At 29.8% G+C, this 25,031-nt stretch overlaps 2 protein-coding genes and 1 long non-coding RNA gene across 9 annotated transcripts; all 3 read right to left on the reverse strand.

The window, feature by feature from the left end:
* Window positions 1-757: 757 nt before the first annotated feature.
* Window positions 758-1,638, reverse strand: LOC145789937 (uncharacterized). The gene is made up of 2 exons (XR_014328435.1): window positions 1,550-1,638; window positions 758-1,326 (listed from the first exon to the last, which is right to left on the reverse strand). It is a non-coding gene; the product is annotated as an uncharacterized LOC145789937 (long non-coding RNA).
* Window positions 1,639-3,697: 2,059 nt separating this feature from the next.
* On the reverse strand, window positions 3,698-6,127 carry LOC114283803 (uncharacterized). 2 transcript variants are annotated; one of them, XM_028226672.2, is made up of 5 exons: window positions 5,750-6,117; window positions 5,089-5,139; window positions 4,802-4,855; window positions 4,502-4,561; window positions 3,698-4,138 (listed from the first exon to the last, which is right to left on the reverse strand). In XM_028226672.2, exons 1-5 carry the CDS (start codon window positions 6,023-6,025, stop codon window positions 4,013-4,015), a joined length of 567 nt encoding a protein of 188 aa, XP_028082473.2. In that variant the 5' UTR covers window positions 6,026-6,117; the 3' UTR covers window positions 3,698-4,012. The 2 variants fall into 2 exon arrangements, with proteins under 2 accessions (XP_028082473.2, XP_028082474.2); XM_028226673.2 differs by lacking the exon at window positions 5,089-5,139 and having other exon boundaries at window positions 5,750-6,127.
* A 2,587-nt stretch (window positions 6,128-8,714) lies between these two features.
* On the reverse strand, window positions 8,715-15,354 carry LOC114256130 (putative ribonuclease H protein At1g65750). 6 transcript variants are annotated; one of them, XM_028195728.2, is made up of 11 exons: window positions 15,155-15,354; window positions 14,735-14,866; window positions 14,037-14,195; window positions 13,366-13,425; window positions 12,634-12,723; window positions 11,493-11,576; window positions 10,790-10,882; window positions 10,563-10,706; window positions 9,452-9,559; window positions 9,005-9,053; window positions 8,715-8,914 (listed from the first exon to the last, which is right to left on the reverse strand). In XM_028195728.2, the coding sequence occupies exons 2-11, from the start codon at window positions 14,831-14,833 to the stop codon at window positions 8,880-8,882; spliced, it is 921 nt and encodes a 306-aa protein (XP_028051529.2). In that variant the 5' UTR covers window positions 14,834-14,866; window positions 15,155-15,354; the 3' UTR covers window positions 8,715-8,879. The 6 variants fall into 6 exon arrangements, with proteins under 6 accessions (XP_028051529.2, XP_028051528.2, XP_082723718.1 ...); XM_028195727.2 differs by having other exon boundaries at window positions 9,005-9,056; XM_082867592.1 differs by lacking the exon at window positions 11,493-11,576 and having other exon boundaries at window positions 15,155-15,289.
* Window positions 15,355-25,031: the final 9,677 nt, after the last annotated feature.

Genomic DNA, 25,031 nt, shown 5'->3' on the forward strand with positions numbered 1-25,031 from the left:
ATTTTGATAATTCATTTTGTGTCTCTTTTAAGTTCATGTGTGCAAATATTTCACCATCTAAAAAAAATATGTGTAAATATTTATTAAAAAAAATTAAATTAATTCGAGAATCATTCTTGTATGATTTCATATTCTTTGTTTGCAATATATTTTCAAACTCGTGATTTTTTTAACGGTAAATTCAATGAATAAAATTATTGGATTTTTTTTTTTTTTAAATCATTAAATAACCTACAAATGGGCCAAAAAGATAAACATAGTGGGGCATCAAAACCGTATAAGCCCAGCTCCAAAAGAAAGTGGTGGGGGAGATAGCCCAATATTCGATTTTAATTTTAAATGCAAACTATATATAAAAATAATAATTGAAGTGTAGAATAATCAAACTTATTAAAAATAATGACAAACTATCACAAGGCTCATAAATAACTCATGTGCATGAATCGATAGTTACTACAAACAGAATTTTATTGAGTTCTCATTATGCTATAAACTCAAAAATTATATCAACAAACTCTCTATCCTTAACCAACGAAGGAACAAGTTTAATCAATGCATAACTCCAAAAATAAAAATAAAAATAAAAACCATGAAACTTCCACTATCACTTATTCACGCATGATCATAAATTTTGTCTTTAATTTTTTTGTTCTTTTATCTCAATACATTCTTAATTATTGAATAATATAAAAATTTCGACTCTCTATCCTTAACCAACGAGAAGGAACAAGTTTAATCAATACAAAAAAAATAAAAATAAAAACCATGAAACTTCCACATATGATCATAGATTTTGTCTTTAATTTTTTTTATTTTTCTATCTCAGTACATTCGTAATTATTGAATTATATAAAAATTTCAAAAAACATAAATTTATAGAATCATGATTCAATGATAGGGAGTATATTGGGATGGAAGAACATAAAGATTAAGGACAATGAACTTCGTGACACATACCATGTTACTATTAAAATGTGCGGAAACAATGTTTAGGAACCAATGATGGGATGGTGTTTATGCCATGGGTGGGGTGGGGGATGGATAGGAGTCCTTTCCGGAGCATGAGCATGATGATGCTAATGATAATGGTGCTTCTCTAGGTGATGGGTATGACCATGATCGTGATCCATGTCTGGAGCATGGGATGGAGCCTTGACTGGGGGATGGCCATGGGCCATTTCTGGTGAATGGGCTGGAGGGAGGGTAGGAACCATTATAGGTGCATAGGTTGGAACCTTTACAGGGACATGGGTTGAAGTCATAACAAATGCATGGACAGGAGTCTTTATAAATGCATAGGCAGGATGTTGGAGCATTGGTTGGAGCCTACAATTAAAAAAAAAAAAATCCAATTAATCAATTTTTTTATGAGAATGAATTGATCAATTTGATTGCCTGATTAGATTTTATTTAACAAAATAAAACATCAGCTACTAAACTAATCATGAAATCCAAAAATTAATGGAGCTTATGCCTCAATGAAACAGGCACCATCCTCAGCAACAATTTAAAGAACAAGCCAAGAATTACAATAATGTTTTGAAATTACCTCTGTGCCAATTGCCTCAACAAAATTTGGAACCTACAAAATCATAGTATATTGGTGATTTTCCAAAAATATATATACATATATTAAGAAGAAAATTCAGGAAAAAAAAAAAAAACATATGATATCATCTAAAGTGTCGACTAAGAAAAAAATTTAAGGAAAAAATATGATTGACACTCTTGTCACATAGTTGTGTTGTGTCTTGCATGTGTCTGTGTGTATAAATCATAGAACATACCCTTGTGGTGACTAAAGGAGCAAGAAGCAAAAGAGAACGAACATAGATTTCTTCATTGCCATTCCAAGCAAAGGAATGAAAGAAGCAAAGATTGGGTGAGGAGCTGTGTCAAGTGATGAATTAGGCGGGTATGAAACTGCAGTATATATAATCTCTCTTTATAATAATAATAATAATAATGAATCATTAGATGCCGACTGTTGAATTGTCAGTTTTAGCTTCCCAGATAAACGCTCAGAGAAAATGCAGCTTTTCTATTTCTGGTTTTTTAAGGTTCAAATTTGACAGAGACATGCATGCTGAAGAATTTCTAATCCTAGGTTAATAAAATCTAATTTCATTAGACGAGGCATAACCAATTATCGGTCGATAGTTAGACAAGATTACCTTGTCAACAATGTGAAATCCGATAAAAATAAAAAATGTGTGTTTGTTGAAAGATCTCAATTCAACCAGTTGATTAATATGGTTCATAAATAAATTTGTTAGTTAAACCAAATGGGGTGGGTTTATTTGCAAAGTTTTGGAGTCTTTTGAACTGTTATATTCACAAATGATTAATTTTATGAATTTTTTTTTATTAAATCTATGTCCATACATATCATGTACGACTTGCCATGCATATTAATTATCAAAAACTGTAAACTTGTTCAAAATCAATATATATAGAACTTTTAAACCAGTCAGTCTCAATCCAAACAGACATATTTTTCAGAAAATTTTTATCAGACTGATTAGTAGGACAAACATCCCATTAACTAAGGTAGGTATGTTCTGAAATACTTTATAACAATTCTAAAGTTTCCAGCCGAACTGATGCGAATCTTGCTTCCCTAGGGGATTTGGAATCTACAGTAATAAATCAGTTACCCAGCAGGCCAAAGTGATGAGACTTGACACTCCTGTTGGCCCACGCCTCTCTTATGGTTAGGTTAGTACACCAATGGAGAATCATAACTTCTCGTTATATAGGAGATTAGGCACCAAATGTTTGGAATTGTGATCACTTAATCCTAGCTGTGATATTAATTCAATTGCTCGATGCCTAACTTGTTTACTTATGCCTTATTGAGAAAATTTTATGGATGTTTATTTGTACTCTTATTTGTACTGTATGTTGACCTATGACGGGAGTACCTTTCCTAGCCAGCTAGTGTTCCTTGGTTGGGAGCACAAGTGGTAGGTACATGACATCAAAACGGTACATATTTTTTTTTTTTTAAGTTGATATTGATATGCATATCTTGTTAATCCAACTAACTGGAGGAAAATAGATCTATACAGTTGACCCCAAAGTAATTGAGACACAGTTGTTGATGAGTTGATGTTGCAGTACTCTGCCAAGATGAAAAACATTAAATTTGTATTAAGATACAACTAATTTGGTTTACAATGGCCGAAAGTTCCCCAATTGGCCATTAGTTGAAGTTTTTAAGCATTGTCGTATCACCTTTAATCAAAAGTTAAAGTTCACTTGCAGACGTATGGAGTAAATGTCTGGTTTAGAGCATAGAGATACCATCTAAAAACATATATTTGGAGAAAAGAACATGGTATAACTCCACTAGTTGAAAACAGAGTTTTATATATATATATATATATATATGAGAAAATCAAAATCTAAGAAACAATCACTATTCAACCAGCTAAATGTAAAATTAACCTAGTTATTGAGGTTTATTCGTTTCTATTTCAACAGTGCATGTAATAAAGCAATATAAAAGTCATACCCAATGCACCAAAACTGCAACTTATAGCATGATATGGTAGGGGTAATAAATTGACAATATATTCACATTATTGTATAGAGAGATTCTCACTCCGCTTTTTTATGAATGCACTTCAAAATGTCTTTTTTCAAACATTAGAGCTCACTTCAATGAGTTGACCCCATAATTATGAACAAAATCTCTACCTAATTCAAATGATTAGTATTGACAAACAATATAACTGTGACAGCTGAATCGAGCTAACAAACAGCATAAACTGGACAAATGACAAATGGGACTACAGAAAATACATGTTCTAAACACAATTTCACAACTTAGTGTGCTTTCAGAGACATAACAAGATAACAAAACACTAAACAATAGAAATGCCCATGGAACTATGACAAGTGAGCACAACAACTCTGCTGCATTAGCCTAGATTCTAGGATTCTGATAAAGAGCATCCATGTGCCCTTTTCTTTGTGAGGTTCGGACAGGTAAATCAATATATGAGATCTAGTTGATGGTTTCTTCATCCTCAAAGCTCAAGTATAATGTTTGTAGTTTGAAGCCCGAACCTTGTATGATCTCAACCAAATTGGAGGCCACCCCTGTAGCTTGTATTGTCGTCTCTTTTGTTAGCTGGGAAAGCATACACGTGGACAAAGCATTCCGTCAATTTGAGATAATATTCAAAATTTCAAGAACAGAAACACATCTTAATTGTACAAGTAATACACTTGTAGAAAGGTTTTCTCTAAAAAAAAGTTGAAATACAGTGGAAAATGTGAGGCAAATCTGTGGCTAGCATCCATGAACAATTTAGGAATCCAAGCTCATCAAGTACTTTTATGTTTAAAGCCATTGCAATTCAAGGACTAGGAACATTTTGTTTACAGTTTTGGGTGCAAGTTCAACTTAAAGTGATTACCTAGACAGAAGTAACACTTGTATATTACAGTTTCATTTATGAGATGTAAGATGTAACAAGTTGTTTATGCTCACCTCAACACTTGCAATTCCCTCGACAACTTGAACTTTTAAATTGGCAATGCCTTCTGTTTCCTATAAAATAAAAAATGAAAGGTAATTGGAAAGGTTAGAACTTAGAAGGCCGAAAGTCCAGACATGATAAAACCTTTGCTTTATCGTGAAGAAAATAAACCATTGTCAATAATCAATATAGAATATTCTTGCATCCCATTAGTCAAATCCAAATATCGGGGGCAACATTGACAATTTTAATCCACGAACATAGAATCAAATTCATTTGTAGAACAATTCAATAAGGATAGACGGATCTACCTCTAAAGCATTGGTCACTGTACGAATAGCTGCTTCATTCATTGTTCCTTCTGCCTACATATTTAAGACAATCAGCGTGTTAATAAATAGAAGCATACTTGATATAATATATAAAACAGAAATGGATGACCATGGCAATTAAAAAACATTGCAGACAATAAGATCACCCACCATGCTCAGTTAATAAGATTAGAAGTCTCAATCTAACCACAAAAGCTGAACGCATTTCTACATGGAAGTACATAAAGTATGCGATACAAGAATATAAGAACTATGTGATCCCATACTCGACGTACTGATCCTGTGATAGCCCTCTCCCTTCTTGCGGCTTCAGTCACCTATCAATATTTGACACGTCAGCAGGTATCTTAATCCAACCTACAAGTTGCCCCTCTGGAACTTGAACTGCAAAGCCACCCAAACACACACACCCATAAAGAACTATAGGGTTTAGGGTTTATGGGTGTGTGTGTTTCGGCGTAAAAATTGATGTGTTTGTAGCATTGTTGGGCTTAAATTCATGCCTATTGTCGGGCAATGTGGGACCGTAACAATGTCACAAACCAAATGAATCAGATAAGCTTGCACTATTAGTTCCAATAGTTTAAGTGAATGATTCTTTTTCTATAATTTTTACAAGAAAACACCATGCTAGTTCATCAAAGAACTTAAAAACACACAGCTACAAAATCCAATTACATTTTAAAAAACAGCAAACACTACACATCCCAAAACATCAACAAACAAAAAAAAAATTCGAGTTACAAATCCAGAACAACCCTTTCCAATTCACTAAATACATAATCATTAATTAATCCCAGAAAATGCCACTGATATCAATTCAAGCCGTCAGAGTCATGAGAACAAGCAATTGCAATGGAGGTATGGAGGTTTCCTGAACAAACTCAAAAAACAAAAAACAAAAAAAAAGACAGAATTGATGAGTACCTGAAAGAACATGGTGAGAGCAGAGACGGGCTGATCAGTCTCTTCTGGAACTAGGGTTTCTTCGGCAACCGACCTAACCATGTTTCTCCATCTTTGGAACTTGTTATTGTTCAGTACAAGTGCGAAAGTAGGGTTACGATTGACAGAGCTGCCATGGCTTTGACGATGAAGAGACCCAAGTGGAAAGCTCGAAGAAAGAGACGAATGGATGTGAGATTTGGATGAGCAAATCGAATTCAGAGAGGAAAATCCTGAGATTGAGGTTGAGGAGGCCATTGTTGTTTGCTTCAATTTTGTTATCGTTCCAAAATCGAAAGCTGATATTTACTGCGAGAATAGAGCTTTTTGCTACTTCCCCACCCTATGAACATAGCCAAAGAGGTAAATTACAAACCCACCTTGAGGTCTTAATTAAATTATAAATTATTTTTTGTAATTTTAAAAATTATATTATACCGCTTAAAGTTTTTAATTTCATAACAAATAAGTTATTTTATTAATAAATTATCAAGTTAATAGTTTTTAATAATGTTAAAATTTTATTTCAATTAATAATTCAAATAATGTTGTTATTATATAGGTAAACAGTTAGAAATTTTACTTTTTTAATTAATTATGTTAAATAAAAAATTCTGATAAGGAGATATTTATAATTTTTTAAATTATAAGAAACAATTCGTATTTTAAATAAATCTCTAGAAGTGTATTTGTAATTTATCCTAACCAAAGTTATTCATACTTGCTTTGGAACTTGGAAGCAGTGAATACTGCTCTGGAAATGTTACTTCTTTTCTCTCATAACTGAATATTTTGGTAAATTATAAATTGTCTCATGTAGCTCTTAAAATTACATTCTAGCCTTTTAAATTTCTAATCATATAACAAATGTGACCCATTTATTAATAAATTATCAAGTTAATTAATAATTTTTTATGTTAAAAACATATTTCAATTAACAATTCAAATAATTTTATTATTGTATAAAAGAATATTTAAAAAATTTATTTAAACTGTTAATTTTGTTAAAATAAAAATTCAAGAAGAGAGTATTTATAATTTTCAGAATCACATAAAACAATTCATATTTTAAGAGATATATTTATAATTAACTTCTTCTTGTTTTCTTTTTATAAAAAACATAAAATATAAAAAACTTTGTTGGTTTTGCTTTTGTGACTCTTTTTATTAAAAAAATTGTCAAAATATTCAACTTTATAAAGGCTTTTAAATTCGAATTTCCTAAATATTTTAAAAAGAATAATATTATATGTATTAATTAATGTAGTAATTAGTATACTAAGTGGTATAATTTTATAAATTTAAAATATTTATAATTTGTATAATAGATGGACGTAGATAATAATGACATTACAACTAATGTATGTAACACACCGTTTTAAAATTCAACATTGTAAAACTTCACTAAAACCAAAAAATGAAATAAAAAGGGCACGCGCGCGCCCAAAAAAAGAAAAAAAAGGGCCAAACAGAACCTTACATGGGGGTCATTCCTCCAAAAAAGCAGTAAGCAATGCCATAAACGAGAAAAATAAAAATATTATAAAACAAAAATAATTTCAAAATTAGTTTGCTAAAAAAAATAAAATAAAATACTCTGTAGTGATACAATGAGGTGTTTTGAAAAGTTGGTAAAAAATTGACTTTTGACTTTTTACCAAGTTTTTTAACTTTTTAAAAAGTGATTTAAGAAGTTGATAAAAAACAGACTTTTGACTTTTTGGTTTACTATTTATTTATGGTGTCAAATTAAATTAAAATGACCAAAATACCCTTACCTAACATTTGATTTTTACTTTTTTTATTTTTTTGTCATAAGTTTCAATTTGTAATTTCAACACTTGCGTTTTTTAGTTTCCCAAATGAATTTTGTGGTGTTTGTGGTCGGAAGCTTTTTTTTCCCTTGGATAAAAAAACGTGACATTTTACCAAACTTCCCAAAACGGCACAATGTTACAAATGAAAAACATTCTATTAAAATTTTTACCAAACACTTGTGCAAGTGTGACACCCACACCCATATAAGTACTTAATAAAAAAATTATTAAAAATTATAGCGTCTCTAAGTATTTTCCTTCATGTAATTCACACAAAAAGAAACTGAAAGATGTTTGCTTCTTGACGGTGACACAAGACATTAAAAACAGAACAAAAAAAAATGGCTAATGACTTTAAATCAAAACACAAATTGGCAAAAACATGATTTTCATATTAACTTAATGTAAATTTTTTTGAAATCATATTTTCAAAAGCTGTGTTTGGGCTTGAAAAGTTCAAATCAACTTTCGTTTGAAAATTTTGAAAATCGACATGGATTTGGTAAATAACTTCTTAAAATTACCTGCAGCAATAGAAGCATATCATTGATTGATCATAAAAGGAAGCATAGGTAGGGGTGTTCATGGTTCGATTCTGAAAAAATCCAAGAACCAAACCAATCCTAACAGTTCTGTGATTTTGAGAACTAAAACAGACCATTACACTGGTAAAATCAGACGAGAACCAAACCGAAATAACAGTTCGGTTTGGTTCACGGTTCCAAAAATTTCTAATTGTTAATATTAGCAAAAAAATTACTCAAACTAATTACATTTAACTCATGATAAAAACTAATAATATTAAAACATTACTCAACATTACATATCTATACTATCCTAATATCATTAAAATTACAAAAAATCAATTAATAAAAATAAAACTTGATGTTATATATATATATATATATATATATTTTAAAATTCGGCTCGGTTCGATTTGAACCGTAATTTTTTCATAAAATCCATCAACCGAACCATTTTTACAATTCTCATACTTCTTAAAACGAAACCGAACCGGTTCTTAATAGAACCGAACCAAACCGTACGATTTAGTCTGGTTCAGTCCGAATTACCAGTTTAAACAGATTTTTGAACAACCCTCTTTATAGGCCCCGCTAACCAAAAAGAAATTAGCTCAAACACTTCCATTGTGGTTATTATATAAACACATCATTCATGTACCTTCCCAACAACCCAAGAGTTTAGGCCCTATTTGATAACTAACAAGTAGTCTAGATATATGTTTTCATCCAATCTTCTTGACAAAGCAAAGTTGCTACTTCCAACCATTTGCACTACTGAATATCACATTCAGCCTCAACTTCCCCATCTACACACAAGAAGCACAAGAGATTCTATCAGGTTCTTCGAATCCAACACAACTTAGAAACACATTCATAAGATTCTATCGGGTTCTTACCTTTGAGATATACAGCCAGGTTCGCTTGAGCATCAGCTGCAGAGTTGAACTCCTTCCCAAAAAAAAAAAACAAAAAAAACCTCAGGACTGAAGCTGAAAACCGACAATGCACGCAAACTCTAGTGATTTTTTCCCCTTTTTATTACTAGCACTCCAAATTTTGCAATGGCAACAATTATTTCCTTGATGATAGTCATGAGGAATATGACTGAATTTTGCAAATATTTAATAATTTAAAATTGCACAAAACTGAACGAAAGCATCTACAAATTATTTAATAATTTTTTCCCCTTTTTATTACTAGCACTCCAAATTTTGCAATGGCAACAATTATTTCCTTGATGGTAGTCATGAGGAATATGACTGAATTTTGCAAATATTTAATGATTTAAAATTGCACAAAACTGAACGAAAGCATCTACAATTAAGGGAATAATCTACATTTACCCTTTCAACATGACGGATCTCAAAAGACATAAACTTATCCTTCAGCTCCTTAGCCACCTTACACAAGGCCGCCATGTTTGGGTTTTTAATTTTCCACAAACCCTGAACCTGTAACACAAGTACACTTTCAATAATGACATACATAATATAAACAAATTATAGAACAAAAATAAATAGCAATCAGCTTGTTTGGTTATAGTTTTCAGAAAATAATTTTCAGAAAATTCTACTTTTTGTTTTCCGTATTTTAATGTTTTCAATGATTTTTTTTAACATTTTAAGCAATTTTTTTCTTTAATTTTTAGACACACCTAACATAAATACACTAAAAAAGTATAATATTTGTGAAAAAAATCTTTAAAAAATAAATTAAATACCAAAAAATACAAAAAATACAAAAAAAAAAAAATAGTACTTTTTTCGTATTTTTGTTTATTTATTAATTTTTTAAAATATTGTTTCACAAATATTTTACTATTTAGATACCTTTAAGTAAGGTGCATCTAAAAAAATAAAAAAATTACTTAAAATTTAAAAAATATTCACTAAAAACAAAAAAAATACGAAAAACAAAAAACTCAATTTTTAGAAAACTGAAACCAAACACACTGAATATGATCTTGGCCACAATCTTAAAGCAAGGAAGAGGCTGTGTTTGATTCACAGATTAAATTAGACATCCCTGCTGGACTAATTGTCCCTGTATAAAGAATCCAGGACCAATAGTCGCCATCGGGTGTTTGATTTGGTCTAAATTAATGATCAGGATATCACATGAATAATCCAATCCAGTATTTGGATGACCCCAGTATACAGCAGGATAAATAGACAAAATCAGAAATTTATTTGAGTCTCTTTTCCTCAACAACCCTTCACCTTCCCCTTCCCCATTTCAGGCCAACTCCTCCACCGCCACACTAGAACAATCTTCTCTCTTTCACTCTCCTCTTCTTCTCTTCTTTTTTTTTTCTCTTCCATAGTCAAAGTGCTCGCAGAGTACATAATCACAGTAAAGAAGAACGAAGCAAAGTCTAGTGGAAATTCACAAGAACATTTAGATTTTGAGAGAGAGAGAGGGAAATGCCCCTCAAATAACAAGGGAAAAACAAACCTGCATACAGACGAGTTTAGAGTCTCCTTGGACACGAACGTGTTTAAATCCTTTCTTAAGAGCATATCTCAGGCCTAAAATAACTGCTCGATATTCAGCTACGTTATTAGTTGCAATGCCAACACCTTCCCGCAATCGACAAACCTATTGAAACTCAAGGTTAGAGAACAAATTTTCACAAAATACAGTTAACTAGATGTACAACATGCAAGCAAGTGGCTGCATACCATACTTCCATCGTCAGCACGCAGCATAGCACCTGCCCCAGCTAGCCCAGGATTCCCTTTCGAAGCACCATCAAACTGAATAGTACAGGAGAGCTGTGCATATGAAAAAGGAGATGAAACCATAAAATGTGAATACGGTGAAAGAAAACTGCAAATTAGAAGACATTTTAATATTACTTACTCAGAAATCAGGAACAATTACTTGGGTTATCTGATAGTTTGTGAGGAAGGAATTTACAGCAATGCATTGCAGTTGATATCCAAAAGGTGTAATCATGTCAATTATCTCCGAAGGTGAGACACGTATTGACTCATGTCTACAAGAGTTGGAAGCTCATAATGCATTCATTTTGAATTATTACAAAATGTGTCCGAAGGGAGGCATTTTTAAAGTGGGGCCTAACCGAATTTTATTTTCTTCATCTATTTAGTTTTTTGAAGTTCATCCACTGAATGAAAAGTTGCTTGGTTGATAGTTATCTTCAAAAAAATAATAGAAAAAAACCTTAGAGACAAATATAACAGGTCTCACTACATAAAGGCACCACATCCTATTGATAGGATTGAATTCAAGAGACTACTTAATAGGCAAAGAAGGATTTACATAGCTGATCTGCATTCATAGCTTTGTTTGGTTGATTGAGTTTGAATTTTACCCATTACTTGTAAGTAGAAGGTAATTAAAAAAGAATAAACAACTTGCTTGCTTGACATGGTCAACTTTAGTAGCATGGGCATTGCTAGAATGAGGATATTCATTGGCAAGCCAAACTGATGGAATATGGCCCTACAAATACACACGAGACAAAGAAATGTTAACTTCAACAATTTAAAGGCAACTAATCAGGCTATATCTTTCAAAAAAATGGAAGTGACCATGTCTTGAAAAACCATTATTAGATTACAATTACATACATCTCTGATTACACCACGATGAGGCATATCATGTGAGACGTATAGATGAAATGTGAAACCCTACCAGGCATTTTAAACCCTATCTGGGTCAACAATAAATCAAAGTGAAATTGATCTACAACAGCAAGAAAGAAGTTGTAACTGAAAGGATTCTGCAGGAGTTAGGTAAATATTGGAGAGGGAGTGGGTTTGTGGGTGACTTGTTTAAACTAATTGAGGGTCTATTTGGGAAGTGCTTTTTGACTAAGGCCTCGTTTGGCATATAGGCATATACTAAAAAGCCAAAAAGTCAAAAAGTCACTATCATATTTAAGTCACGTCATCTTATTTAAGTCACGATCACCTTTCTACCATATCACTTCAAACCCAACCCATATTTCATAAAAAGTCAAAAAGTACACTTATTTAGAACATCCCAAACAACCCCTAAAATATGAGGTGAAAAAAATCAATATGTTTGGAAAGGACTTCTTGGCTTTCTACAGAAAAACGTGCAAAAAAATGCATTGTGATTTGAAAAGAATCGTTGACTTTGTAGAGTGAATGAAAAGGAAGCTTTGACTCTTTTGTATGGGTTGAAATTTTTTTGGTTTTTTGGCTAAAATAGTCACTTGCCATGGATCATTACGGGAAAAAATTTCAAATTGTGATTAGAGGGCTCGGGTCGCATTAACACATTTGGTTGCCCCTTTGATATATATTTATAAATAGAGCAAGAAAATCAACATTCAACAATGTCTCGCTTTGATTCATTGGATTCTAAGCCAAACCTATTATGAATGAAGTACAAGTTGGAGTGCTTGTACAAACAGGTTTATCACTTTTTTTAAATGTAGAAGTCAAGCATGTCATCTAATTTGAAGCCACTGGTGCCAAAAACTCTGCTAGAATAAAATCTTGAAAATAAATATCTAATGAAGGAAACATACACATAAAGCTGGAGCTTCAATGAAATTTTGCAATTTGGCTTGTTTACTCTGAGGAATTGCTGGAATAGAAGATGATCCAACTACCCCATGCTGCAGAACAAATAACCCAAATTGGAAAGAAAATAATAATAATCAGTTGAATACTTAAACCTCCTCCAGATCGAGTATCTAATAAATTCTAGGGTCTGACAAGTCTTTCAAATGTGTAATGCAAAACAACAAATTGCAAGTCATAAAAGTGATAATTTCAAGTGTCACAAGCCTTGTCCATCTTCACATGCAATTAGAGACATTGCTCAAATAAGAGTTCCCTAAAGTAAACTTAACCAATCTTGTGTATTACACTCTCTAGATGTGCACGCAGAATCTAGTACTTGTGATGGATCATGGGCCACAAGGGAACTTTCCATTTGTCTAGAAGCATGCAGACAATCGATGGTAAGTACATGAAGAACCTCGCAAATATCAGCACTTATTGTCCTATTCTTAGATAAGGAAGCTTACCAAATGGGGTTGGCTAATAACGAAGCTTTTTTACCAAATAAATTTTTTGAGTCAGTTTCTCACAATTTGATGAAGTGAGGCAGCGGTTTGTACTTTCCCCACAAAAAAACTATCTTTTGTGGTCTCACATGTTTCTTACAAATAAAAATCTCAACAAAAAAAAAAAATCTTCTGACTAAGAACATGCAATGTGTTCTTAATTAAAATATATTCAGAGTCAAGGACTACCTGCAATCTCTTTACGGGAGAAATCTTGTCCAATGCTTTTCCTTTAGAAGAAGCTGGTTGCTGAAACAAATCAATATCCTCAATTATATGATTTATAATACTTCCAGATGACAACCTTCACCACCACTGTGTAGATGAAAAAAGCCAACACTTCCATAGTTCCATGAGCTATAATACGACAGTGCCAGACAAAAGATGTAGCTTTCAAACATGAAAAAAGTATAGAGTTATCCATTATCAATAAAGTATCAAGAATAAAATACACCTGAGGCTCTTTACAAAATAGGTCACAGATGCAGAGGAAACGGGCAGTAATACACGAAACTATCTCAAGTTGATAGCAATAAAAAAGTTCATAAGTCTCAAGGATAAGCTTTCTCTAAATATACAATCCTATCGTTGCTGAAAAAGTGTTCTCCTTCCTTGATATCTTTGTCTAAATATACAATCCTATCGTTGCTGAAAAAGTATTCTCCTTCCTTGATATGTTTTCCCCACCCACCCGACCCCGACCACCACCCTGCCCATGCACAGGTTCTCCCAAAACCTTTACTATCCAAGTTTCCAAGAAATTGCATTGAGATAACACAACAGATGGCATATTCTTAGTGGAAAATAACGTTAATGCATAACTAATAGTAATAAATGAATAAGATGCTTTAGTATTTAACCTGAAAGGGGCAGACAGCAAGTTGACCGAAAAGATCATCTTGCACATTAGTAGCCCCAATAGAATAAACAGCATTCTTAAGACCATGCGAGCCGAGGTAATTCTCAGCCTCCTTTGGCAAACAATAACCTTTAAACACACTTACAGAAGGATCACACACCTACAAAGATAAGAACAAATAATCCACAATGAGACAATAATGAAGAGAACAGCAATCGACATCAATCATATAAATTTTGAAAAATTAAGAAATGCCATGCTATTTAGAGACACAAGCCAATAGAAATAGCGGCTACTAATTAAAGGACGTTAAAAGCTATCCTTATTCTTGAGTCTTTAGTTTGTAAAACCTCTGGAAAAAGGTACAGCGGGTGGGGGTTGAATCAGTAGTTCCGGATGATTGCGAACTGTCTTTGACAATCCATACAATAATACACTAGTTCCCGGTGATTGCAAACTGTCTTTGACAATCCATACAATAATACAATTGATTTCAAACAAAAAAAAAGGTAAATAAAAGAACATGCAAGTCAAGATGATGGTTTTGATGGATAAACAACAGCCAATTAAGCAATGAAGCAAAAGTTAGATGATGGGTTTTAATGGATAAATAAATGTCAATTAAGCAATTCAGCAAGATAAGTCACTGAAGACGTAGTGATATTCTAGAAAAGCTAACAAGGTAATGGGCATATTTACAGAGGATCCAAGTAGAGCTTGGCAATCATTCAAACTTTTGTAGACACCAACAATGTCCCCCTTCTTGACAACATAAAAAGCATCCTTCTCATCCTCCATTGAACTGTTCCACTTTGATTCACCTGGTAAAATCTTTAACACATAAAACCCGAATCATATTATTGAAATCTTTAACACGGAAAAAACCCTAATCATATATGATCAAAATCTTTAACAGGGAAAACCCTAATCATATATGATCGAAATCTTTAGTGGGTAAAACCCTAGTATGATTGAAATCTTTAAATGGGTATTTTTTAATTTTTTTTTTTAAAAAGCAATCGATCATTTGCTTTTTTTTTTCTCTTGTTTTTCAAGAACGAGGGCAAGAGGGTAAAAGACTAATCGGAAAATCAAAAGGATGAAAAAGAGAAAGTTCACCTTTTGGTCACCTTGCCGGTAGGTATATCAACCTCCACTTTCCACTGTAAAATATGAAGAGAGAGAAAATGACGATCAAGGGAGAGGGTGGGTGAGAGAAATATATCAGGGTTTTGGGCGGGAAATTGAAGATTGCCTCTTTATAAGATTTTTTTTTTTTTTTTTTATCTCGATTAAGTTGAAATTATATTTTTTAATTTATATAATATTTGGATCACTTTTGTTAATAATTCGTGAGTTTTGCTGATGAAAAAATAATAATAAGGTTAATATGTCTTTTTTATTAAAATATATATTTATCTTTATTTATATACATACTTGCTCATTATTTATATTAGTTTTGATGACTTTAATTATATTAAAAAATATTAATATAATTATCTCACATTTATCAACTTAATTGTATTTTTATATAATTTTATGGGAGGTGAGTGTAATTAATTTTTCTTGTTTTTAGAGGGGTCATTTTAAGACTTTGTAAAGGTTCTCAAATGATATGTTTAATCATATTTGGGTAAATTAGGTTCTAGTTTTATGTGATGAATTTAAATAGGAAAAGACTATGTATACTATAGGTACATTATAACTATACAAGAAAATTGTATAATTTCATATTTTTTGAGTCATAATTAAAAAAAATCATAATTAAAATTTCAAAATAATATCATAATTAAAGAAGAAATTTGGTCATAACTAAAGAAGAAACTAGTGTAACTAATATGATATGGTGTATGTAAAATAGAATTCTCCATTTTAATATTTATAAATTTTTTATATTTTTTAATAGATTAATAAATCTTAAAATATTTATTTTATTCCAACATTTTTTGAGAATATTGATAGATAAATAATAGAAAAAAGGTAAATTACAAATATGATCCTAATTTTGAAAATTACATCTTATCATTTTAAATTAATTAGTAATAATTTGTAATGATCTTATAAATATACTTATTTCAATTAATTATTCTGATAATTTTATTATTATATAAAAAGTAGTAAGAAATTTTATTTTTTATTAATTCTGTTAAATAAAAAATTATAATAAGAAAGTATTTGTAATTTTTAAAATCATAAATAATATTTTGTATAAATTTTGAAAAGTTAGTCGCAGTTACCGTGAAAAATTAACACAATTTGATGGAGTAGCTTGGGCCTTGAAAAAGAGGATCACTGTAGTCGAAAAGGCCCAATGGAGAGTTTGGGCTTGGGTCGGTGGGTTCAACTTGAATCCAAAGAATATGCGTAGGACCCACCACAATACAGCCTCTAACTCAAAAAGAACGGTTCCTGATCGTTTAGAGTTATTTTAGAGTAAATTTTTATAGGGATATTTACCGATAAGTCGGGATTGTTTGAAATGTTCTAAATAAAGTATATTTTTTAAATTTTTATAAAATATAAATTGGGTTTAAAGTGATGTGATAGAAAAGTGTTGTGACTTAAATAAGTTGATATAACTTAAATAGGATAGTGACTTTTTAACTTTTTTAAAACACCCCAAACAAGGTCTTATTTTACAAATAAGCATTTTAATTAGTTTTAATTTTTTTTTTATTGATCGGTTAATTTCTAGTAGTGGAGAGTTTATTTCCACGAGGTCCTATTTTTTGTTTTGGTAATATTTTGGTGGACGAATATATCATTTTATCATTGTGACAAGTATGATGTAACACTTGAACGTGGTAGGTATTAATATGACACTCTAACGTGGTGAGTTGATGTGACACTTCAAAAAATTAAAAATTTCTTAATGTACTTTTCTCAAATGTGACAACGTGACAGGTATAATAAAACACTCTAAATCTTTTACTCAAAAAAAAAAAAAAACTCATTATTTACATTTTTAAAATGTGACAATGTGGCGGATATGATGTAACACTTCAAAAAAATTAAAAACTCTTTAGTGCACTTTTTTTCAAACGTGACAACGTAACAGGCATGATGTGACATTTCGAAAAAACTAAAAGCTTATTAGTGTATTTTTTCTAAATGTGACAACTTAGCCCAAATGTGACAACGTGGCGGGTATAATGTGACACTTCAAACAAACTAAAAACTTATTAGTGTATTTTTTCCAAATGTGACAACGTGACGAGTATGATGTGACATTAAAAAAATTACAAATTCATTAGTATACTTTTTTCCAAACGTGATATGTGACACTCTTACGTGGCAGGTATGATGACACTACAAAAAACTAAAAAATCTTTAGTATTCTTTTTTTAAATGTGACACTCCAACACAACAGGTATAATATAATACTAAAAAACTCCTTAATGTACTTTTTCAAATGTGACACTTTAATATAGTGGATAAATGGGTCATTACACATAAAAAATGACTAAATAAATCATAAGAAAAACTATGAAACTATATGAATTATTAGTCCAAAATATGAAACTTATTGATCAATCTCTCTTTTTTTATATGGTTGGTTTTCTTTTTTAAATAATTATTTTTATATTTTTAATTTAGTAATGTTGTATCTTCCATTTTTATACAATTAATTTTAATTATTCAAAAAATATTCGAAAATTACTCTGCAAAAAAATAATTATTTATATGTAAAATCTGATAACTACTACTCATAATTTAGGCAATGAGCGCTCCACCGCACTAAAATCTATTAAAGTTATGACTTTATTTTAAAGTTAATTTGTCACAAATTATTTTGTAATAGTTGAGGTCGTAGGAATAACCAAAACATGCATCCGTTTAACTGGCAATTTAATTTTTTTAAAAAAAAAACTCACTGTTGTTAATAATTTCAAAGGGAAATAAGGGGGAACCATGTTATTTCAAACGAAATTTGGTTTGAATTGAAAGCTTAAATTATGAGTTTCGTCTTATAAATCCTTCCTCAATTGAGAGACTTTATGGTCTCCCCAATGCTTAATCCATACTTTAACGTTTCGTTTGGAAAATAATAGGTTTAGCTTTAAAGTTAAAAAATCAAAAGTTATTAAAAAAATTAAAAACTTATAAATTTTACAAAAAGTCAAAGATTTTTTTTTTTCACACCTTTTCATAAAAAATCAAAAAGTCATTCAAAACATATACTGTAAATTTTTTTATTTTATATTTTAGCCAAAAAAAATAATTTGAAAACGATGCATAAAACAATAGGTTCAACAATAGTGACCTAGGAGATAAGAACATATAAATAAAATATATTGCAAATATCTTTTAGATAAAATCACGGGAAATTATTCGATAATTTCGGAACGCCTCGTGATTATACTCCAAGCTAATCACCAATTACTTAGTCTCATGTTGTTCCCTCATTCCCAACATATATCGTGGGCTCCTATCCCTCTCAACTAATCAAAACCTTATGGAATATCACGTGTCCATATTCAGAGAATACTGAATAATCACCCTAAAATCGCACCTCCATAATACATTGATATATAGATAATATCTTTGCAGATAGAAGTGAAATTGTAAACTTCTACAACAACTTAGGCCTCTTTTGGAAACAGACTTTTTTAGTAACTTTTTATATTTTTTGCTAAAATATGATGTAAAACAAAAACTTGTATGTTTAGGATAACTTTTTCATTTTTCATGAAAAGATGTACAAAAAATAAAGAGAAAATGGAATCTTTGACTTTTTATAAGTTGTTGATTTTTTAATTTTTTTAGTAACTTTTTAATTTTAAGCTAAAAAGTGATATTGTCAAATAAGGCCTTAAACATTTCTAATGATAATCTCTTAGTTGTCTTCTTTTATTAATACGTAAATTACCTACAACCTATTTGGCCGTTCCATGGGTTATTAATTGGGTCAGATCTGGTACAATTTTTAACAAATTCATTAGCTGTATTAAGGGTGTTCGCGGATCGGTTTTGAGCGATTTACAGTTCGGTTTTGATCTGCTCGCATTTATGCGGTTTAGAAAAAAGTCAACCCGCAACAGCCTGCAGTGCAATTTGCGATTTGTGCAGATAGGGTTTGTAGATGCGCAGGCGGTTTGCGGTTTACACTTTTTTCATTAAAAATTAATTTTTAATTTTTTTTTCCCATCGAATTTAGGCATTAGATTCATTTTATATATTTGTGATCATTTGACAACAATTTTCTGACGAGTTTACAAATAAAAATTGACTATCACTAGCATTTTTTCTATGAAAAAAATTTATATCAATGCATTAAAGGTTGTACTCAATTAGAATTGTCAATTCAGTAATCAATAATCAAACTAGAAGCTTCATCGACGACCAGAAGAAAAATTTTATTAGACAAAAGTAGATGAGTCATCAATGAAAATCATATAAGAAACCAAGTTTAGGACTTGATAATTCTACGACATTAAAAAAGTTGAGAAATACTTAAAAATATGGATCCTAATGTCATAGAGAACATAATGATGCTCCTGTTAAAGTTACAAAATTGGTATATAAAAAAAATGATAATAATAATAATTAAAGTGCGGGCCGTTTTTGTGGGTTGCAGGTTTAACCTGCGACCCGCCCGCAACCCACAAATTTGTCATATTTCAAATCGCATCCGCCCACATTATGTTTGCGAAACCATCCATTTATATACGGGTTGGACGGTTCAGATAAACCGTTGCCCACCCTAAGCCACATGGATAGAAAAAATAACATTATCATATCTTTTATATTAAAATATATTAATTCCTTTTATATATTAATGTGCTTTCCAAGTATTTGCATTAGTTCTATTAACCTTATTAAAGTAAGGTTGGTGCAATTATATAAAAATTGTGAGATTAAAGTATTTTTTTAAAACTCAAGAAATGAGAAGTTGGTGTAATTTATCATTCTTTTTATATATTACAAGTTAATTGTATGATGATGCAAGAAGTATGGTATATTCTATAATTATGTAAATTAAACTTCCTCTTTTTACCAACAATTTTTTTTTTTTTATTCCCGGAAGTACAAAAATTATTGAATATTCCTACAAGAGAGTTCAAACTAAAATACAACAATTTGTTTGTGAATTGTATTATTCATATAAAAATAACATCAAAAGATTTATTTTCTTATCCAAGTAACAAACTACTTCTTGTATTTTTTTAAAATATAATTTATTTATTGATTTCATTTGTTTTGATGCAATGATTAAATTATAATTGTTATACTAGCTATATTGAAATTATTAAAAATAATAAATTAAAATGTATTTTTTTCTTTATTTATTTTTTTATTTTCACAATATTTGTATTAGTTCTATTAACCCTGCTAAAAGTGAGGTTGGTGCAATTATATAAAAATCGTGAGATTTAAAGTATTTTTTCCAATCTCATGAGAAGTTAGTGTAATTTATCATTCATTTTACATATTAGAAATTAATTGTATGATGATACAAGAAGTATTGTATATTCTAAAATTATGCACTCATTCACTAGTATTCAATGAAACTTTCTCTTTTTACCAACATTTTTTTTTTCAAATGTACAAAATTCATTGAATATTCTACAAAAGAGTTCAAACTAAAATACAACAATTTTTTTTGTGAATTTTATTATCCACATAAAAATAACATCAAAAGATTAATTTTCTTATCCAAGTAACAAATTACTTCTTGTATTTTTTTTACTATAATTTATTTATTGATTTCATTTGTATAATACAATGATTAAACTATAATTGTTACAGTAGCTATATTGAAATTATTAAAAAGAATAAAAAGTTTTTCGGAAAGGAATTCGAGAGAGTGTTTGAGCTTAGTAGATTCATATTGGGATCGATTTCGGTAATCCGAACCGCTCACTTTTTAAGAATCGCTTAGCATAATATTTATGTAAAAAAATTAAAATGATCGGATATCGATAATTATGTGTTTGAATCACATTTGTATTATAAATTATGGATCACTATTATTGAAATTATATTTGCCGTCTATTTTTTTTACTTTTTTTAAAACAAATATAATTCAAATATATAACTCCTAATATCTAATTATTTTAATTTTTTGTATAAATTTTCTACTCAACGAGTCCTACAAAGTGAACAATTTGAATTACTAAAAATAATCTCAAAATAGACCTATTAAGTTGAAACATTATTTTAAATTAAGATAATAATTTAAGAGAAGTCAAACTGGACATGTACGTGGCCTCGTTTAGCAATATCACTTTTTAGTTTAAAAGTCAAAAAATTATTAAAAAAAAATTAAAAAGCCAATAACTTATATAAAAAAGTCAAAAATTTTATTTTTTCTCTATTTTTTACACATCTTTTCATAAAAAATTAAAAAATTATTCTAAATATATTTATTTTTTTATTTTATATTTTAATTAAAAAGTTAAAAAGTAATTAAAAAAATCTGTTTTCAAACAGCGCCGCGGTGAGCATGCAATTTCTCATCATACCTGTCAAATTGCCAATCTATCAACGGTCAACCCAAGAAATCTATCTATCACTATTCAACGGCTGATATCAAATCTGACCAACTAACCCAAAGTGACAAAAAGAATCTGATCAATCCATGTTCAATTTAAAGTGAAGTCAACATTTTGCAAATGCAACCATTCTTAACTCACGCTTTTGGGTGCAACAAGGCAGGTTTTTATTCTTCCATTTTGTCTACATGTACAGGAGTGATTATTTAATAATTATAAAATATTTGTAATGCTTTTAATTACTTACGTTTTAAAAAATTTTACAAAGATGAAACGATACTGATTTGTAAATAGTTGAGAGACTACAATCATCCATTTATGTTTTGTAGTTTTTTATTAGTTAATAACATTACAGAGATTATGCCGCATAATATTTTAGAATTATTTAATTAATTTTCAATTATGCTTTATTTGTTTAGATAAAAAATGTTTTTCATATTTGTTAATGTTTGATACAATAGAAAACAAAAGTTAACATAAAATATATTTCATGATTAACGAAAACAAAGTCTATTTGAGCAGCAAATATTTTCCACTCTTAAAAGGTAAAAAATGTGTCCCGGACTAAAGTCTTACGAATATCACCACTCCATTATTATTATTTTCACCTCCACCACAAAACCACTATCACCATAGCCACCATTACTATCACTATCTCCGTCACCCTATCGCCATCCTACCATCACCTCCATCTTTGCCCTACCACTGTTACCGGCAAACATAAAAAAAAAAATATTATTCAAAAAAAAATTGTTGAAAAAAAAAAATCATAGAAACTGTTTTTTTTAGAAAATATTTTTTACCAAAACAAAACAAAGTGTAAGTTTAAATGCACAAATGACTAAATATAGAATGAGACACAAATGTTTTATAATGGATGGGTCGATGTACATGTGGGGCTCATCTTGTGTCCAATTATTTTTTTGGTCTATGGGATCTTTTGGGAACAATGGTAAAAAGTTATTTTTTGACTTTTTAACTTTTTTAATCAAAAAAATCAGATTTTTTACTCAAAACAACCTAGTTTTTTGCCAAAAAAGTCATCAAAAAAGTCAAAAAGTCAACTTTTTACTAACTTCTCAAAACACCACTATATGTCCAATTATATTTTTATATGGAGAATTCAACGATAGATATCCATTGCTATATGCACATTTCGTTATGTCATTTTTTTTTTAGTTATGATTAATTTTTTTCTTTAGTTGTGACATTATTTTGATATGTTTGATTATGCTACATGTAGTGTTTGGTTATGTTTTTTCTTTTCAATTATAACTCAAAAAATATGAAATTATATTATTTTATTTTATATATATATATATATATATATATTGAAAAAGACAACTGTATATGGAATTGGCATGAACATGGTGAAGCCAATCGGTGCGCCTCTCATGCGTTTGGTAAGTGAGAAAAGAAAAATATTTGGGAGCATTAATTAGTGTTCCCACTAATTAGGTGGCAGTGGGTCTCGTCATTAATGATGTGATGTTTTAATTTTGGAGTTGTATTTTTTTTTTTTTTTAATACATTAGTGTTATTAATGATGATATTTTTAGTGGGATGAATCATTGTTGGCGAGAAAATTAAAGAGGAAAGTGTGAGAGCCAAATAAAGTAGCACTTCCTCAAACTCTAATTTGAGTTTATTACGCCGAGATTTCAGGGGCATTGGTGCATGCATGCCATGCACCCATTTCGCCACGTGTCATTATTGGACGGTGGACATTTGTCAAAACTTTCGCACTAGACAAAGGCTAAGGGCAAGAATTTTTAAAAAAAGTTATGCTAGAAATTTTAAATAATTTATTAAATTTTTTATTAAATTTTTTATATAGATGTGAGATTTATATGAGTTTGTGTAGGTCCCACATCTATATAAAAAGTTTAATAGAAAATTAGTAAATCATTTAGGATCCATAACATTTTTCTTAAAAAGAAAATGCATCACATGACCTTTTTGGGAAGTGGATTTTTGACTTTTTTTAGACAAAAATTTATAAAATGGTAAAATAAGTTAAAAAATAAAATGTCATATCAAATTAATAATCATTTCATTTTTCTCTCACAAATATCAAATTTAATTACAAAAAAATAAAATCATCTTCTCAACATAAAATTTTTAATCTACTAAAATAACCAAAAACTACAATAGCATACTAAAATAATCAATTTCCCAAATGAGGCCATAATAATTTACATATGTTTACAATCTTCAATTTTTTCAAAACATAAATAAAATTAATAAATATAAATTTTACCAAATAACACATTAAGGTCCTGTTTGATTGTTTGGATTGGATATAAGGGTTTTACGAGAATATGTAATACTTAAGGATAAATATGAGATATAATATCTTGTAGGATATGAGATGGATTATATATATCATGGGGTCACTTATACTATGTTTAGTTAAGATAAGATATAAGATGGGATAAAAATCGAGTGATTATTTTTGACATTTGGATAAAAAATAAGTTATATCTGACGGTGGGGGTTATACAATACCATGGGGTGGTATTGCATATCCCTTCCTTTTGCATCATATATTATCTGAACTCTCATATCCGGAGCAACCAAACACGGGGATATAAGGAGATAAAAAAATATGTAGTACCTACCTCATATTATATCCGATTCCACACTTATATTCGGCCTTTATATCCGATAAACAAACAGGGCCTAAGAGTCATATGGATGAGTATTTTGTTTTGAAATAAATGGCCTCATTTATCATAATTCTGTTTCGAATTTGTAAGATCTTTAATGTTGTGACTCTAGTTGAGCCAAACAATTCAGAACGCATAAGAATATTAACTTTTATAGAATTTTAAAATGATTATGATTATAGTCATAAATTCATATAAAATTATATTACGATCTTGATTCTACTATGATCTCAATCTTATCATTTTTTCCCTTATTAATTATTTTTATGTGTTATATTCATATAAAAATTTTGAATATGAACCCTCTTTCCAAATATCTCCTTTAATTTATATTAGCATTAAAGATATAAATGTGTCATTTTTCTTTAATGATTTCAAAATTAATCAACCTGCTTTACAATATGTTGATAATTTTTCATTTTAATTCAACATTAAAAGTAAAATCTTACCACATAAAAAGCAAAATTCATTTAGTGTGATTACTGTCACACACAAACACACACACACACATATATATATATATATATATATATATATATATATATATATATTTTTTACTTTTTCTATCTAATAATCACTCAAAATTATCGATGATGCTACATGCATTAACTAGTATACCAATTAGTACTATGACATTATTATTGACCTCACATATTATACAAATTATAAATATTTAAGATTTCTAAAATTATGTTATTACACTAATACATATAATATTGTTTTAAAAACTATTAAATAAATTTCCTTATTAAAAATACAAATTTACTTTGTACAAATCACACTTCCCCACTAAAAGTTTTTTCTAGTTTCTATCCCCTTCCACAAGTCAAG

This window comes from Camellia sinensis, chromosome 4 (genome assembly GCF_055761805.1).
Source record: "Camellia sinensis isolate YWXY chromosome 4, ASM5576180v1, whole genome shotgun sequence".
NCBI lineage: Eukaryota > Viridiplantae > Streptophyta > Magnoliopsida > Ericales > Theaceae > Camellia > Camellia sinensis.